At 38.7% G+C, this 18,344-nt stretch overlaps 2 protein-coding genes across 9 annotated transcripts in view; both read right to left on the reverse strand.

Moving 5' to 3' along the window:
- Window positions 1-18,344, reverse strand: part of RABGAP1 (RAB GTPase activating protein 1) — a 241,947-nt gene that overhangs the window by 81,736 nt on the left and 141,867 nt on the right. The window contains exon 1 of one of the 8 annotated variants that reach the window (XM_043981844.1): window positions 6,494-6,636. The exons of the other annotated variants lie outside the window; for them this stretch is intronic. Coding sequence (XP_043837779.1) covers window positions 6,494-6,538 — 45 coding nt within the window. The 5' untranslated portion in view covers window positions 6,539-6,636. Of the gene's footprint in view, window positions 1-6,493; window positions 6,637-18,344 lie in introns of those variants that run through there. 8 annotated transcript variants of the gene reach the window in all.
- Window positions 443-5,856, reverse strand: GPR21 (G protein-coupled receptor 21). The gene has a single exon (XM_043981845.1). It carries the CDS (start codon window positions 5,650-5,652, stop codon window positions 4,603-4,605), a length of 1,050 nt encoding a protein of 349 aa, XP_043837780.1. The 5' UTR covers window positions 5,653-5,856; the 3' UTR covers window positions 443-4,602.

Genomic DNA, 18,344 nt, shown 5'->3' on the forward strand with positions numbered 1-18,344 from the left:
AGCTGTATATTACCAATTGTGGCATTAAATGAAGACACTTTTAAAAACCTGGAAAATAAAGACATTAAATGATAAGATACAGAGACTCTTCACAAGAAAGGAAGACTGTTCCACAAGAAACCATGTAAAAAATCCTAGAATTGTAAAAGAAGGGGACAGCTAGGTGGCGCAGTGGATAAAGCACAGGCCCTGGATTCAGGAGGACCTGAGTTCTAATTCAGCTCAGACACTTGACATTTACTAGCTGTGTGACCCTGGGCAAGTCACTTAACCCCAAATGCCTCACCAAAAAATAAAAAAAATAAAAATTTAAAAAGGGGCAGCTAGATGGCGCAGTGGATAGAGCACCAGCCCTGGAGTCAGGAGTACCTGAGTTCAAATCTGGCCTCAGACACGTAACACTTACTAGCTGTGTGACCCTGGGCAAGTCACTTAACCCCAATTGTCTCACCAAAAACAAACAAACAAACAAACAAAAACCTTTAATAGAATCTGAATTTAGCACTAGAAAAAAACTATATTAACTGAAAGAAACTTCTAAAAGCAATAGCCTCTTCTCGGTCATTATGAGAACAGCGGCTGGGGCAGCTAGGTGGCGCATTGAATAAAGCACTGGCCTTGGATTCAGGAGGACCTGAGTTTGAATCCAGACTGGGACACTTGACACTTACTAGCTGTGTGACCCTGGGCAAGTCACTTAACCCTCATTGCCCCACCAATAAATAAATAAATAAAATAAAAGAGAACAGCAGCTTTCTCAGGCGTTACTAGGGACTTAATATTTATCAACACATTTCTCCACAGTATCTCTTCTATCCATTTCCCACTGCTAATTCAGATCTCTTGCCATCTGTCCAGAGTACCCCAGTAACCTCCTAACAGCTGTTCCTACCTATACTCTTCCTCAATAAGCTATCCTGTTCATTAAAGCTAGATGTCTTTTCCTTATGCATCTGGTCCATCACCCCTTTATTCAAACTATTGAAACCCCTCAAACCTGTCAGCCTGGCATTCAAGGACCTTCATAGTCCATCTTTATTTCAACCCACTCCTAGCCATATTATTCATGTTACCATCAAAATGGTTCGAGCTTTTTTGTTTCTGTGCTCTTGCCTGCGTGCTATTCCAAATTCCTGAAAGGCCCTATCTTCCCCTTTCCCAAGTTCACCTGCTGAATTTCTATTCATCCTTTAAAGTCCAACTCAAATGTCGCCAGTCCTATGAAAACTTTTATTTCCTTCCATCATTAATGACCTTTCTCCACCTCAACATCATAAGCTCTATTTTTTCAACTTTTACATATTACATCATGAACTATTTTGCATTATAGTTAAAGTGTAGTGTAGTATAAAGCATACTGGATTTAGAGTAAGAAGATCCACACTGGGGTCCCAGTTCTGCCATTTTCTCCCTATGTAACCTTGGACAAGTCACTTTTTCCCTCTAGGCCTTAGTTTCCTCATCTATAAAAATGAGGGGAATGGACAAGTACTCTCTTATAGTTCTTTCTGGCCATAAACCCCATAATCCTATTGGTGGGACACATGCTGTTACTTAACTGAAAGCTTCTCAAGGGTAGAGACTATATCTCATCTAAATGTGGTATCTCTCTCTTAGTTCTATAAGCAGAGTGCTCTTTATATAGTAGGGGCTAAATAAATGTTTGTTCAACTAAAAAGAATTCATTCTTGCATGAGAAACATTTCTGGTAGAAAAGAATTATAGGCTTTGAAATGTATCATAAACAGAAAGACCTGTATCACCTGTCTTGAAATCTATTTACAAAAATTGGCTATTTCAAGACTCCAATATTTACTAGTGTAAATTTCACAAACATATTTTACACAGATCTGAGTAAGTGGCATTTCTGCCTGACACACGGGCAAAGGTCTTCACCTCTGAATAACTAAGAATGAGAATGGCACAATATAATAACATTATTTTTGAAGGCAGAAAAAGGTGGTGTGGTAGGTTCTACTCAGTGCTGATTTCATATGGCTATTTTCAGTACAACATATAATTTCAGGACAACCTTTTAAGAGCTCAAAATGAGATTAAGAATGAACAGCAAGTTGGGGCAGCTGGGTGGCGCAGTGGATAAAACACCAGCCCTGGATTCAGGAGGACCTGAGTTCAAATCCAACCTCAGACACTTAACACTTACTAGCTGTGTGACCCTGGGCAAGTCACTTAACCCTCATTGCCCTGCAAAAAACCCCCAAAACAACAACAACAACAACAACAAAGAATAAACAGCAAGCAAGCTACCAAAGAGAACAAAGAATTTGAAGTCTGGGTTTTGATATATACTCAATCATTTAAGAATTAATTTTGCATTGAAGTCTGGGTTTTGATATATACTCAATCATTTAAGAATTAATTTTGCATAACAGCATAGTACAGACTATAAATTGAAATTCTCCACAAACAACATATAAGCCTTATAAACACAAATATGGCATTTTTTCTGGAGGCTCTAAGGATGCTGGTAGAAAATTAGGAAAAAAAAACAACAGAAAAAAACTTGCCTAATATTTTATCAATGTCCTATTGTCCTTTCTTAGAGCAGTGAAATAATCTAGATGTCTAGCGTACTCTATTCCCTTGTTTGTTTTTCATCATACTGAACACCATCAATACAGGTGGATGCAACTATGATACTGGAAGAATGATGAGATTTAAAGTCAGAAGAACTAAATTTGAGCCGTGGATCTGACACATACTGGTTTTCTGAGTTTAAGTGGCTCTGGGCAGGCCACGTTATGTCTCAAAGCCTCAATTTTCTCATCTGCAAATTGGAATATTCACATTACTGATCTCTCACAGGAAGGTTTTGAGGAAAGTACTTTAATAGTAAAGCACTACGGAAATGTGATTTGCTGTTATTATTATTCATACTATGTCTAGCCAAATGGAAGGTATTAAACACCCTCTTTGAAGACTCCCTCTGAAAAAAAAAAGGAAATATGGCAATGGAATTAGCTCCTAGGGAATGCTTTCTCTATTAAAAACCTTTTCTGATGTTGAAATGTAGTGTGGAGGCGGGCCTGAGTTTTCAAAGGGTATATCAACAGAGCAAAAGCTCTAGGAGGCCCTACTAAGAATGAGGACAGTGACAGACTGTATGTCTGTTGTCTAAGAAACCAGCACAGCTAAATGAAAAAGGGCTCATGAACAGAAGCCTGCTCACGAGAAGACAAATGGTTTTAATCATGGTAACTCATAAAGACTAAAAAGTAAAAAGGTTGCTGTAAATAAAGAAAGCACCCTTTATGACAAAACTGTGAATCCATCAAATATCATAGAACAACTAGGTTTAAAAAATAAACCACCAGATGTCAGTCCTCTGGAACAGTAGGGCTATGGAATAAAATTTTAAACCTATAGTTGTTAATAATCTGGCAAGAACAAGGACCCTCCCTTTCCCCAAAGATTTTCCCCAAGTAAACAGAAAAGCAATAAATTATCACTTGCTTAGTTGTAACTCCCCATCTTCTTTTCAAATGGGGATTCCTTAAAATCATTTCCCCCAAATGAACATATTATTTAACTAGCAACAGAACAGAAGAATTCATTGTTTCTTTCTAATCATGTCTAAAAATAAGTCTCAAATAAATGTTTTGAGTTCTTTTTAACTCTCTAGACTAAAATATATTATTTTCTTTCCCCCAGTCTCTGTCCTTTTCCCTGATGTTCCAATAGATAAAGTCTCAAAAATCTTTGGATAAAATAAGCAAGACAAATATAATTTCTGATAAGATTTTAACAATACATTTGTTCAACTTATCAACGTGACCAAAACTGCAGCCACAATTATGTCATTAAAGATAACTGTTTCTTAGCTTATTAAAATACATTTTATTGTAAGAGATATATTTGGCTGAATTCAAACATTCACAGCACACACGCACACATGCACACGTCAAATCTTGTAAATTAAATCACATCCCCCCCATAATGGTTCTTTAGAGAGCTGTGAAGCAGGACAGCACTGAGGCTAGCTCAGCTTCCCATCAACCTCATGACTTGATTGCACGATTATTGCATGGCTCATTGCAAATTTAAAAAGTTAATGTTCAAGGGTTCACATTATTCAGTCTGTGGAGAGTTCTCACTCCAGGGAAGTGAGACATAAAAATCTGCCACTCTCCCCACCCCAGCCCAATTGACAGTGTTGAAATGTGCAGTTAAGTTATACTTTGGCAAACATAAGGATTCCCAGAATTCACTGCCACAGTCAGACATTCCTTGTCCACAGAAACCATTAAATAGCTGGAAAGAACATAGTAAAGCTGTACAAAATGAAGATTCCTCCTTGATGCTGAAGCTACCCTGTATCCAGATGCAGTTATGCCAGCCACAGAGAAGTACTGGACATATAGCATGATTTGAGAACCAGAAAAATTTCCTTGACATTACAAAAACTGTATCCGGCAATTTATGTTCATTGTTTTAATTCTTATGGCCCCAAAACACACTGCTCAGAAAAAATCTTCTTTCACAGAAGTTAAGATGATGTGATTTTTGTTTCAAATTTCCTAATTGACCAAGAAATACTTGGAAAGAAAAATACCCAGTAACAAAGACATGCTGAGAACCATTTCAGACATGGCATCCATTAGGAGGTCCTTTGCTCTGAGAAGGACAAGGGTCCTTGGTTGTTGTTGGCTTTACACAGGAGGTGCACACAGCTCCTGAAAGTCTCTTCAGCCCTTTTTGGAAAACGCTATTGGAGAGACTGTAAATGACACAGTTGCAGAAGCTGTTACTAATGGCAAGCCAGGTCGTCAAGAAGGATGCGGTGCGGTTGCTGAAACCAGCAGAACTCTCTAGCAAGAAGTAAATGATGTATGGCAGCCAGAGGACATAGAAGACACTGGTGATGCGGAAGAGGACCATGGCATAGCGCTTATCTGGACAGGACTGTACCTCCCCAGCTTCTCCACTCTGGCTACTGAAACGTGCGCGCCTATCACTAATTTCCTTGGTATGCTGCTGGCAGATGCGGAAAATGTTGAAGTAGGTAAAGCACACGATGAAAGCTGCAGGGGCATAGAGCATCATCACGATGAAGAGGGTGAAGTAAGGGTCAGTGGACCAGGAGTCAGCACACCACTGAAACACATCTCCATGATATCCAGGTTTACCCCAGCGGAAGAAGGAAGGCAGGAAAACCAGGGCAGAATAGAGCCAAATGACCAAGATACCAATTCGGAGTCTCCAGGGTGTGACTAATGTATTATAGGTCAAGGGCTTAGTGATTGCTATGTACCTGTCAATACTGATGCAGGCCAGAGAAGTCATAGAGACACTCTTCAGCACTGACACCACATAGCCAAAAATTTGGCAGGTCAAGAATTCCTCCAGTGGAAGGGGATAATGGAGTAATGATAAGGAAGGGACCAGGCAGCTCACTCCCACCAAGAGGTCAGCATAGGCCATAGTCTGGATAAAATAGCTTGTAGTATGGTGGTTTAGTAAAGGCGCACAATGAAAAACAAAAATCACAATGATGTTACCTGAAATGATCAGCACAGTTAAAAAAATAATGATCATTACTTCCAAGAGGCAAAAATTGATAGTCTCCAAATAGTTAATTGCTAGAAGGCAAAAGGGATGGCTGCTCTGATTACCCTCCAAGCTGGAGTTCATCTTGAGGGCTGCAATAGCGTCTTCACTTCATGCTCCAGCCTCTTGGAGAACAGATGCTGTGACTGTCATGGGCTGAGTGGGAAATGACACCAAAGGAGTCTTGATCCACTTACTCCAGGTGCTGCCCTCCTTGTGTATTTTCTCCAGAGTAATTCCCCTTTAAATATGACTGCTCTATACCTTCCTTGTGGCATCCAGAGCCTACAGCAGCTGTGTGGCCAGTCCTGGTAATGACCATAGTGGCAACTTCAGTGTGTACATAGCACCAGGGTTGAGGCCAACCTCGGGGACACTTTCTTCAAGCCAAGTGAGGGTAGGGGGAAGGGGCAGAAGAGAAGGAAGGAAGGTTAGGGGCTTCAGCAGGAGTTGCAATGTGTCTCCTCTGAACAGCTGATAGAAGAAAAGGAGAGAGCATTTTACGTTTCAAGTCTAATACGCTGGTATAAACATAGTCACCCCCACATGAAACACCATTGCCTAGGACTTCATTCCCTTAAACCCTTTGTACCACCCCACAAAATCAACCTCTAATCTAATGCTGCAGAAAAGACATAGCAGCAAAGCCCATCAAAGACTGACACATAGCAGGAAAAATCTAAGTGAAGTAGAGTACAAATAGATCTACCTTCATTTACTTTCATCTGATCATTTTGGGGGGGGAGACCTGATTAAATTAATTATTATACCTGAGGTTTTGAAAAACCATTTTACACTGTTATTTATAGGAATGAAATTAATATAGTTTAATCAGTTTCCTCTTTAGTTCTAAGACAAAAATTTTTTCCTGCTCAAAACCAGCCTGACAGAATGCACTTGCCTAGCTTAGTTTTCAAAGCATTACCTGAAATTTCCGTATGTTTGGATCCAAACAAAAGCCATGATACATCCCCAATCAGCAAGCCCTGCAAAGCTGGAATGTGCTTCAGTCTCGTTTACTGCAGAACTGAGACACTGAGAAGGAGAGGACTCTGGGGGAGGGGAAACAGGGAGAAGGAAGGGGGGGAGTGTTGGGAAAAAGAGAGAGGGGGAGGGGGAAGGAGGGGAAAACGCACGCGCATATATCCTGGCATCCTTCAGCTCATTTGAATGCACCAGCAGAGAGATGCTCCTGGCTTTCCAGACTGAATGGGGGGGGGGGGGAGCGAAAGGGGAAGAGGAAATTGACAAGAGGGATTCTTCAGCCTACAGAGCAGCTTTTTGAAGCTGTGTGTGTTCAGCCTGTTTGCAAAGGATTCCTGCAAAGGGCTCTGGAATGCTTCCCTTTCTCCAGATATACCAAAGCAGAGCAACACTGAGATTGTGAGAAGGTCCTTATCATGACATTGTCTTCAGAGTTGGACCAAAAAACACTGCCAAACGAGGCAGTATTGAGGAGAGGAAATTCCTGTTCACTTACTGCATTTTCCCAGGGAAAAATAAAGCAATATTCCAAAAATGAAAAGCATTTTAACAGTGCATGGCAACCCAAAGACCACAATTCAAGCAGTACAAGAAGTTCTGAGACTAAAAATTCAAGGCAATGCTGCTCATTCGTGTTTCACTGAGTATTAACTAATAAATGTTAAGAGAGATGGTCAAAATAACTTGTGGGTTAAACAATAATAGCAAAAAAAAAAAATCACCACATTTTTTTGGCAGCAGTATAACAAAAATCTTTACCCCTCCTGAAAGCTGTGAAGGAGAGCAAACTTATAAAGAAAGAACCACTGTGTCCTCAGATTCAAATTTTGAAAGAAGAAATTGTCATTGTTATATACATTAGTGCTTTCAAGCTTTCTTCATGTTACTATGAGTCTTACTCCCACAGACAGAAGCAAAGTAGGGAAACAAATGCACTCATATCCATCCCATCCTGGTTGGACAATTAGAGGAAGTTTCACTGGGCAACTTTGCTATTGTTTATTGCCTTACTTGTGGCTTGAAATGAGATGAACAAAATAAAATAGGTAACAGTAGAAATGATAACCATTTTCAGCTCACTTACCTATAAGGTTGCTCAGAAATGCCAATTTTTGGTAGCTTATACTTTTCTGAATTCTTATTCCATTAAATTAGGGTTCAGGGCAGCTAGGTGGTGCAGTGGATAAAGCACTGGACCTGGATTCAGGAGGACCTGAGTTCAAATCCAGTCTCAGACACTTAACACTTACTAGCTGTGTGACCCTGGGCAAGTCACTTAACCCTCGTTGCCCCACCAAAAAAAAATTAGGGTCCATACATAATTGTCACTAAAGGAAGTAAATAAGTAGCAGACCAAGAGGTCTGCAGACTTAGCTGGTGCTATACATGTGATATGTCTCAATTCTCATTTTCTTTGGCCATGTTTCCCATGTTTCTTTCTATTCATCCTGGGTGAGCACTTGTTTTTGAAATGTGAAAGGCTACCGTTTACTTTATGGTAAACTCATTTGGGAAATGATGTTTGTCCAATTAGGAAAGGAGCTCCCAAATTCACTCAAGTAGATCACATCACAATAATCTGATGGCTATACCAGAGACCAGAATTAAGAGGGAGCCATAAAATTCTCAGGGCTAGAGTTGAGTTGTCTAGTTGAATAATGAATCTTCTCTACTGTATCCCCATTTAAGTGGCTCCCTTCATCTGACTAAATAAACATGATTAACACAGTATTCCTAAAAGGCAGTAGGTTAGACTATTTCCTCAAAGCCTTCTTTGCTCAGTATCCTTCCTACTTATAATAAAGATGATTTCTTAGGTGAATTAATTAACAGTAATTTAACACAATTCGACAAGCATTTCAAATTCAAAAATTTATTAAGGACCTATCTTGTGTAAAGTAGGACCTCTATTGAACATTGATGAGTATGCATCCTGTTCTAGACGATTTGTGGAAATAGCTCTTAGCCTGACATCAGAAAGACCTGGATATATATTTTGGCTTCAACACCAGTCTAGTAAGACTGTAAAAATAGGCAAGTCCACTTAAATTCTTAAAACCTCAGTTTCCTTATCTATCAAATGGAGATGATAATATTCATACTACATATTTTACAAAGTTGTGAGAAAAGTGTGATATGAATTTGAAAGAACTATAGAAGTGTGAGTCATCATTATACAAAGATTGTTAAAAATAATATCCAATCCTTCTCTAGTGCCTCCTTTGTGCCAGGCTCTGTGCTAAAAATGCTTTACAAATATTATCTCATTGGAGATGAGGTGGGTGCTGCTATTATCCCCATTTTATAGCTGAGGAAAACATAAATCCTGCCCTTCAAGGAACTTCCAGGATAGCAGGAGAGCCTAAACAGATATACAAATAGAAACATGATAAGCAGAGAACTCTGATGAGGAACTGATCACTTCTGAAAGGGAAAGGAAGCCAGGAAGAAGTAGCCCATCAGCTAGGTATTGGGAGGAGATGAATAGGATTATAATATAGGTACAAATTAGGGATATAGACTGTAGGGAGGTATAGGGAATTCCATTCCAGGTTTAGGGAATAATATGAACAAGAATTTAAGTATATTCATGGAAGCGGTCCAATATGGTTAGAAAAATCACAGAACTGAATGAAATGTACAGTTGTCCTTCATTTGTTTCTTTTCTTTTTTTTTTCAGGGCAATGGGGGCATTGTCAAGTGGCAAGTGTCTGAGGCTGAATTTGAACTCAGGTCCTCCTGAATCCAAGACCAGTGCTTTTATCTACTGTGCCACCTAGCTGCCCTTGTCCTTCATTTGTAAAGATATATTATTCATGATTATGATTATGGTCTCTGGGTGTGGTAAGGTCAGTAAAGATTTATACATCTTTTCCATAAAATGTATCTATAGATTTTATTAGAAAATCATAGTCTTGGAAATAAAAAGGAACTCAGAGGCCACCTAGTTCAACCCCATAATTTTACAACTGGGGAAAATGTGGCTTATGGATATTAAGTAACTTTCCTAAGGTCACACAAGGACTAAAAGTGGCAGTTGGGATTTGAGTACAGATCCTCTGGCCCCACATTCAATAGTCTTTCTATGGTATATCTCACACAATGTATATTTCCCAGCAGAAGACAGTCAGAAGGTGATGGATGTGGGCTTAAATGCACAATAAAAAAATGAAACTGCCTATAAATTGACATACTGACATACATATTAGAATCAGCTAGCTATCTGTTCAATCAGGCCACTGACTAGTTAAAACAAAGGTAAAAATCAAGGTCAGATTAGAAGAACAAGGATGAGAAGATATTATGAACAACTGCAGCTCATTTTGCCTGACTTATTCATATGAACTTCTGTTGATGGAAAATATTTTTAAGAGAGAGAGAGAAAAGGAAAAAGCAAAAAGCAAACATAGTCTTTAATTATTACCATTTCCCGAAAAAGTTTAACTGACATGAAATTGTTGCCACAATGACATGATGAAGAACCAGAAACTAATTCTACCAGCAAATCCTTAACTTCCTTGTTAAGAGACTTGGAAGCCAAGTCTAAAACAAGCCAATCTATTTAGACTACAAATTCATCTGGAAGACACTATGGAGGTGAATGTCAAATTACAAGTGGCATCAACTTATAAAATAGACAAAAATAATGAGAGTGAATGTAAACATCTTAAATTTAAAATGTTTCAAATTAACTGTTTTGCTGTTTCCCTCAAACCAGCTGCTCCTTCTAACTTTATTATTTCTGTCAGCAGTAATACCATTCAGCCAGTCTCAGGTTCAAAACTCCGATAGGATCTTTTTTCTTTCTTTTTTCAATACCTCTTGTGCCTAATCAGTTAGTCATATTGATTCTACCTTCGCAATCCATCTCGCATTTTCCTCTCCTCTCTATTGCCACCTTCACTATCCTTATATAGGCACACATGACCACATTTCTGAAACAGTTTCCAAGTAGTTCTTGACTTTGCTCTCTCTCTCTTTGTTCTAAACCACTGTGTCATACACTGCCAAAGAAATCACTACTGTAAGTAGATCTGGTAGTGCTCTCTCTTACCCTAAGTAGGAAAGTTCAAACTCACTTGCCCAGCATGCAAGGGTTTCCACAGTGAGCTGCCCTTTATTGTTATGGACACTCTCACATCAGATTCTGTTAGCTGGCTGCTGCTGCTGCTTCTTCTTTTTTTTGCGGGACAATGAAGGTTAAGTGACTTGCCCTGGGTCACACAGCTAGTAAGTGTCAAGTGTCTGAGGTCGCATTTGAATTCAGGTCCTCCTGGATCCAGGGCCGGTGCTTTATCCACTGTGCCACCTAGCTGCCCCTTAGCTGGCTTCTTCTTGAGCACTTTTGTTCTTAATTTTTTTGCTTGGGCAGAGAGGTTCTTGTTCTTTGATGAGGATCTGTAGCTATATGCAACAATGCCCTTTGGGTTTACTGTTGGACTGGCACCAAACACCAAGCCCAGCAAATCGGTCTGTTAGTTATTGAGCTGTTCAAATGTTCACTGTTCTAAAGACATTTCTTAAGAGTGGGTTTCAGTGTATTTTTACTTCAATTCAACATTTACAAGGTACCTGTTGTGTGCAAGAAAATGCAAAAGGGAAAAATTAAACAGTTCTTGCTCTCAAGAAGCCTACAGTTTAGTTGGAGGAAACATACACAAAGAAAAATTACGTGAGGAAAACTGAGGAAAGAGATGAATGCTAACAAATGAGGGACTCGTGGAAGGCTTCACAGAGGAGGTAAGACCTGAACAGTATCTTCTAGGCAGACGTTGATTCTGAGGGCCAAGAACATAGCAGGGAGATTGTATGAATACGTGGAAGCCAGAGATGAAGAGCTAAGTTCAGGGAAGCAAACCAGTCTAGTTTGGCTGGAACAAAGAGGTTGTGAAGGACAGAATAAGTGAAGGTAGAAATGGTCAGAGAGTAGAAAGTCTTAAATACTACTATTTCTAATTTATCCTCATAAACACTGGAGGGCCATGGACAGTGTTTGAACAGGGAAGTGCTGTAGCCAGATTGAAGTCTCAGAAGGTGTACTTGGCAGCTTTGTGGAGGAAAGACGGAAGAAGGAAATGCCTGGAAGCACAAGTGTGGAGATGACAGCTCTGCTAGAACAGGGAGAAGAGGAAGGATGCAGGAAGACCTCACAATACTGGGTAGTTAGCTGAGACACAGGCAGGAGAAGAGCTGAGCATGACTCCGGGGTTAGAAACCCGGATGACTGGCATCACAATGGTACCTTAATAGAAATAAGGGAGCAAGGAATCTTGCTTTAGACATTTTTTGGTTTGAGATGCCTTGGGGCAGATGAGGATGTGGGACTTGAAGTCAAGAAAGAAATAAGCACTGGAATATATATACATACATGTACAGATACAACATGTATATATACAAAAACATATTGCTGTATGTGACATATATATTTCAAGTATATGTGTAATTGATATTCAAATATACACATAAATTTTATTTGTACAAACACAAATATACATATATACATATATATTTGGGAGCCATCCTTGTAGAGATATTTGAACCTACAGAAGTAATCAAAATCACCAAGAAATAAAGTGTAATGGGAGAAGAGAAGATGGCCTAGGACAGAATTTCAGGGGAGACCTATCCTGAGGGGCAGGAGATGGTTAAGGATGAAAAGAGAGGAGAAGCAGAAGAACCAGGGCAGGCATTGCAATAAAAGAATGAAAGAGTGTCCAGGAAGAAGCAGTGGCCCAAAATATCAAAAGCCGCAGAGACGAGGGTGGAGCCAAGATGGCGGAGAGGAAGCAGCAAACTGCCTGAGCTCTCCTTCTGTTCCCTCAAAACGAACATTAAATCAAGCCTCTGGATGGATTCTGAAACTACAGGACCTGCAAAGAGACAGAGAGACACAGTCCTCCAACCAGAGATCATTTAGAAGACTTCAGGAAAAGGTCGGTCTGACTCGGGCAAAAGGGAGGCCCAGCGCAAGGCAGCAACCCAGCGCTGAGGGGGTAGGGGCAAGTCAGCAGGAGCTGCGGGCCACAGCCAAACAACTGAGGCCCCTGGAACCTGGTTCAAAAATCTGGTGGCCAAGAAGGACAGTGGAAAAACCTACCTGCACCGGCCGAGAGGGCCACGAACGGGTCAGGCGGGATCAGACGCCGGGGAATGGCGCCTGGCTGGCCGAGCACAATCAGACAGGAAGTGCAGGGCGGGGATCTCCACACACCATAAAGGCCTCAGAGTAAAAACCCGGTCACACAGCACCTATACCCCTGCACAAGAAGCCCAAAACAGGGACCCTGGTGCCCCCAGAGCAGACCTCAACTTAAAGAATAAATAAATAAGCTGCAATAATGAGTAAGAAGCAAAAAAGAGCCCTCTCCATTGAGAGCTTCTGTATCAATAGGGAAGAAGCCAACACAAACTCAGATGAGGACAATAGCCTCAAATTGCCTATATCTGAAGCCTCACGAGGGAAGGTGAATTGGTCTCAAGAACAAAAAGCCTTCCTGGAAGAGCTCAAAAAGGATTTTAAAAATCAATTGCAAGAGGTAGAAGAAAAAATGGGGAGAGAAATGAAAGCAAAACAAGAAAACTATGAAAAAAAGAATCAGCAGCTTGGAAAAGGAAGCACATAATTTCACTGAAGAAAACAAAGCCTTAAAAAATTCATTTGGCCAAATGGAAAAAAAGGTGCATAATCTCACTGAAGAAAACAATACCTTAAAAAATTCACTTGGCCAAATGGAAAAAAAGGTGCATAATCTCACTGAAGAAAACAATGCCTTAAAAATTAAAGTGGGACAGTTGGAAGATAAGGAATCCATGAGACACCAGGAATCAGTCAAGCAGAATAAAAAAAATGAAAAAATAGAAGAAAATGTGAAATACCTCATTGGAAAGACAACTGATCTGGAAAACAGATTGAGGAGAGACAATTTGAGAATCACTGGACTGCCTGAAAGCCATGACCAGAAAAAGAATCTAGACACCATATTCCAGGAAATTATTAAGGAGAACTGCCCTGATAGAATCAGAGGATAAAATCATCATTGAAAGAATCCACCGATCACCTCCTGAAAGAGACCCCAAAAGGAAAACTCCAAGGAATGTTGTAGCCAAATTCCAGAATTATCAGGTGAAGGAGAAAATACTCCAAGCAGCCAGAAAGAAGCAATTTAAATATCATGGAGCCACAGTCAGGATTGCTCAGGACCTGGCAGCTTCAACATTAAAGGACCGCAAGGCTTGGAATATGATATTCCAGAAGGCAAAAGAGCTTGGATTGCAGCCGAGAATCTATTACCAAGCAAAAATGTGCATTTTCTTTCAGGGGAAAAGATGGACATTTAATGACATTGGGGACTTTCAATCTTTCCTGGTGAAAAGACCAGAACTGAATAGAAAATTCGATCTCAACATACAAGACTCAAGAGAAGTTTAAAAAGGTAAACAGAGGGGGAAAAAAAAAGGTTACCCTATTAGGTTAAACTGTTTATATCCCTACACAGGAAGATAATACTCATAACTCTTAAGAACTGTAAATGTATTTGGGCAGAGAGAAGGACTTTATATAGAGGGTATAAATATAAATTGTCTTTGATGTGATGATACAAAAGAATTAAGGGGTTAAAAAAGGAGTCTATGGGGAGGAGAGGAAAGGGGAGGTGGAATGGGATGAATATCATATGAAGAGGTGAAAAAAAAAACCTATTACAATAGAGGGAAAGAAAGGAGGGGGGAACATTGTTTCAACCCTATTCTCATTAGATTTGACTCAAAGAGGGAATAACATATATGTTCATTGGGATAAAGAAACTTAACTCATTCTTTAGGGAAACAAAAGGGGAAGGGAAAGGGGGGGACTGATAGAAGGGAGGACAAAAGCAAGGGAGAAAAGGGTAAAGAAAAGAGAGGGGGGTGATAAAAAGGGAGGGCAGATCAGGGGAGGCAGGGGTAAGAAGTAAAATGTCGGTGAGGAGGAATAGGGTGAAAGAAGGGGGTAAAAGTACAAAGGGGGTAAATAGAATGGAGGGGAATAGACAGTCAGTAATAATAACTGTGAATGTGAATGGGATGAACTCTGCTATAAAACGGAAGCGAATTGCAGAGTGGATTAAAAACCAGAACCCTACAATATGCTGTTTACAAGAAACACATTTGAAGCAGAGAGATACACACAGAGTAAAGGTAAAAGGCTGGAGCAGAATATATTATGCCTCAGCTAAAGTAAAAAAGGCAGGGGCAGCAATCCTTATCTCAGACAAAGTGCAGGCAAAAATAGATCTCATTAAAAGAGATAAGGAAGGAAATTACATCTTGCTTAAAGGTACTATAGATAATGAAGTAATATCAATATTAAATATGTATGTGCCAAGTGGTATAGCATCCAAGTTCTTAGAGGAGAAGTTAAATGAATTAGACAGTAATACTATACTAGTGGGGGATCTGAATCTCCCCCTCTCAGAATTAGATAAATCTAGGCAAAAAATAAATAAGAAAGAAGTGAAAGAGGTGAATAGATTACTAGAAAAGTTAGACATGATAGATGTCTAGAGAAAATTGAATGGGGATAGAAAGGAATATACCTTTTTCTCAGCAGTACGTGGCACATTTTCAAAAATTGACCATATATTAGGGCACAAAAACATCATAGTCAAATGTAGAAAGGCAAAAATAGTAAATGCATCCTTCTCAGATCATGATGCAATAAAAATTACATGTAAGAAAGAGCCAGGGAAAAGTAGAATGAAAATCATTTGGAAACTAAATAATTTCATTCTAAAGAATGAATGGGCAAACAAGAAATCATAGAAACAATCAATAACTTTATCCAAGAGAATGACAGTAATGAGACAACATACCAAAATCTATGGGATGCAGCCAAAGCAGTGCTTAGGGGAAAATTTATAGCTCTAAATGCTTACATGAATAAAAAAGAGAAAGAGGAGATTAATGAATTGGGCATGCAACTTAAAAAGCTAGAAAAAGAACAAATTAGAAATCCCCAATTAGACACTAAATTAGAGATCCTGAAAATTAAAGGAGAAATTAATAAGACTGAAAGCAAAAAAACTACAGAATTAATCAATAAAACTAAGAGCTGGTTTTATGAAAAAACCAATAAAATAGATAAAATATTGGTTAATTTGATTAAAAAAAAGAAAGAAGAAAACCAAATAACCAGTATCAAAAATGAAAAGGGTGATGTTACCACCAATGAAGTGGAAATTAAGTCAATAATTAGGAATTATTTTGCCCAACTGTATGCCAATAAATTTGACAATCTAAATGAAATGGATGAATATTTACAAAAATACAAACTGCCCAGGTTAACGGAAGAAGAAATAAAATCCTTAAATAAACCCATATTAGAAAAAGAAATTGAACAAGCCATTAATGAACTCCCTAAGAAAAAATCCCCAGGGCCAGATGGGTTTACAGGTGAATTTTACCAAACATTTAAAGAACAATTAATTCCAATATTATACAAATTATTTGGAAAAATAGGTGAAGAAGGATTTCTACTAAATTCGTTTTATGACACAAATATGGTAGTGATACCAAAACCAGGCAAAGCAAAAACAGAGAAAGAAAATTATAGACCAATTTCCCTAATGAATATTGATGCTAAAATCTTAAATAAGATATCCGCAAGGAGGTTACAGCAAGTGATCACCAGGATAATACACTATGACCAGGTGGGATTTATACCAGGAATGCAGGGCTGGTGGTTCAACATTAGGAAAACTATTAACATAGTCAACCACATCAATAAGAAAACCAACCAAAATCATATGATTATCTCAATAGATGCAGAGAAAGCTTTTGACAAAGTACAACATCCATTCCTAATAAAAACACTAGACAGTTTGGGAATAGGTGGAGCTTTCCTTAGAATAATAAACAGTATCTACCTAAAACCATCAGCAAGCATTATATGCAATGGAGATAAATTAGAGGCCTTCCCAATAAGATCAGGGGTGAAACAGGGATGTCCATTATCACCCCTATTATTTAATATTGTCCTAGAAATGTTAGCTTTAGCAATTAGAGAAGAGAAAGGAATTAAAGGAATTAGAACAGGCAAGGAGGAAAGAAAACTATCACTCTTTGCAGATAATATGATGGTATACTTAGAGAATCCTAGAGAATCAACTCAAAAATTACTTGAAACACTTAACAACTTTAGCAAAGTAGCAGGATATAAAATAAATCCACATAAATCATCAGCATTTCTATACATGACCAACAAAGTCCAGCAGCAAGAGATAGAAAGAGAAATTCCATTTAAAGTAACGGTAGATAATATAAAATACTTGGGAGTCTACTTGCCAAGACAAACCCAGGAACTCTATGAACACAACTACCAAACACTCTTCACACAAATCAAATCAGATCTAAATAATTGGAAAGATATCAATTGCTCGTGGATAGGCAGAGCTAATATAGTAAAAATGACAATACTGCCTAAATTAATTTACTTATTCAGTGCCATACCAATCAGACTACCTAAAAATTATTTTATACAGCTAGAAAAAATAATAACAAAATTCATCTGGAAAAAACAAAAAATCAAGAATATCCAGGGAAATAATGAAAAAAAATTCACAGGAAGGTGGGTTAGCGGTACCAAACCTGGAGCTTTACTATAAAGCAGCAGTCATCAAAACTATCTGGTACTGGCTAAAAAATAGAGTGGTAGATCAATGGAATAGGCTAGGCTCAGGAAATGCAGTAGTAAATGACACTAGTAATGTAGTGTTTGATAAACCCAAAGACTCCAGCTTCTGGGATAGGAACTCAGTATTTGACAAAAACTGCTGGGAAAACTGGAAGATAGTATGGCAGAAATTAGGCATAGACCAACATCTTACACCTTATACTAAAATAAGGTAAAAATGGATACACGATTTAGACATAAGAGGTAATACCATAGATAAATTAGCAGAGAAAGGAATAGTCTACCTATCAGATTTTTGGAAAGGAAAACAGTTTTTGACCAAACAAGAGATAGAGTATATTATAAAATGCAAAATAGATGATTTTGATTATATTAAATTAAAAAATTTCTGGACAAACAGAAGCAATGCCTCCAAAATTAGAAGGGAGGCAGAAAGCTGGGAAACAATTTTTGAGGCCAGTACTTCTGATAAAGGCCTCATCTCTAAAATATATAGGGAACTAAATCAAATTTATAAGAATCCAAGTCATTCCCCAATTGAGAAATGGTCCAAGGATATGAACAGGCAGTTTTCTGATGAAGAAACCAAAGCTATCTATTCCCATATGAAAAAATGCTCTAAATCTCTAATGATTAGAGAGATGCAAATTAAAACAACTCTGAGGTACCACCTGACACCTATCAGATTGGCTAAAATGACAAAAAAAGGAAGATAATAAATGTTGGAGAAGCTGTGGGAAAATTGGAACACTAATTCATTGTTGGTGGAGCTGTGAACTGATCCAACCATTCTGGAGAGCAATTTGGAATTATGCCCAAAGGGCGATAAAGCTGTGCATACCCTTTGACCCAGCAATTCTACTTTTAGGTCTTTTTCCCAAAGAAATCATGGAAAGGGGAAAGGGACCCACATGTACAAAAATATTTATAGCTGCTCTTTATGTGGTGGCAGGGAATTGGAAGTTGAGGGGGTGACCATCAATTGGGGAATGGTTGGACAAGTTGTGGTATATGAATACAATGGAATACTATTGTACTGTAAGAAATGATCAGCAGAAGGAGTTCAGAGAAACCTGGAGGGTCTTCCGTGAGCTGATGATGAGTGAGATGAGCAGAACCAGAA

Source organism: Dromiciops gliroides, chromosome 2 (assembly GCF_019393635.1).
Source record: "Dromiciops gliroides isolate mDroGli1 chromosome 2, mDroGli1.pri, whole genome shotgun sequence".
NCBI classification, from domain to species: domain Eukaryota; kingdom Metazoa; phylum Chordata; class Mammalia; order Microbiotheria; family Microbiotheriidae; genus Dromiciops; species Dromiciops gliroides.

Bases quoted from the DNA above. Each gene is read 5' to 3' on its own strand.
- GPR21 (XM_043981845.1), bottom strand. From the start codon at position 5,652: ATGAACTCCAGCTTGGAGGGTAATCAGAGCAGCCATCCCTTTTGCCTT.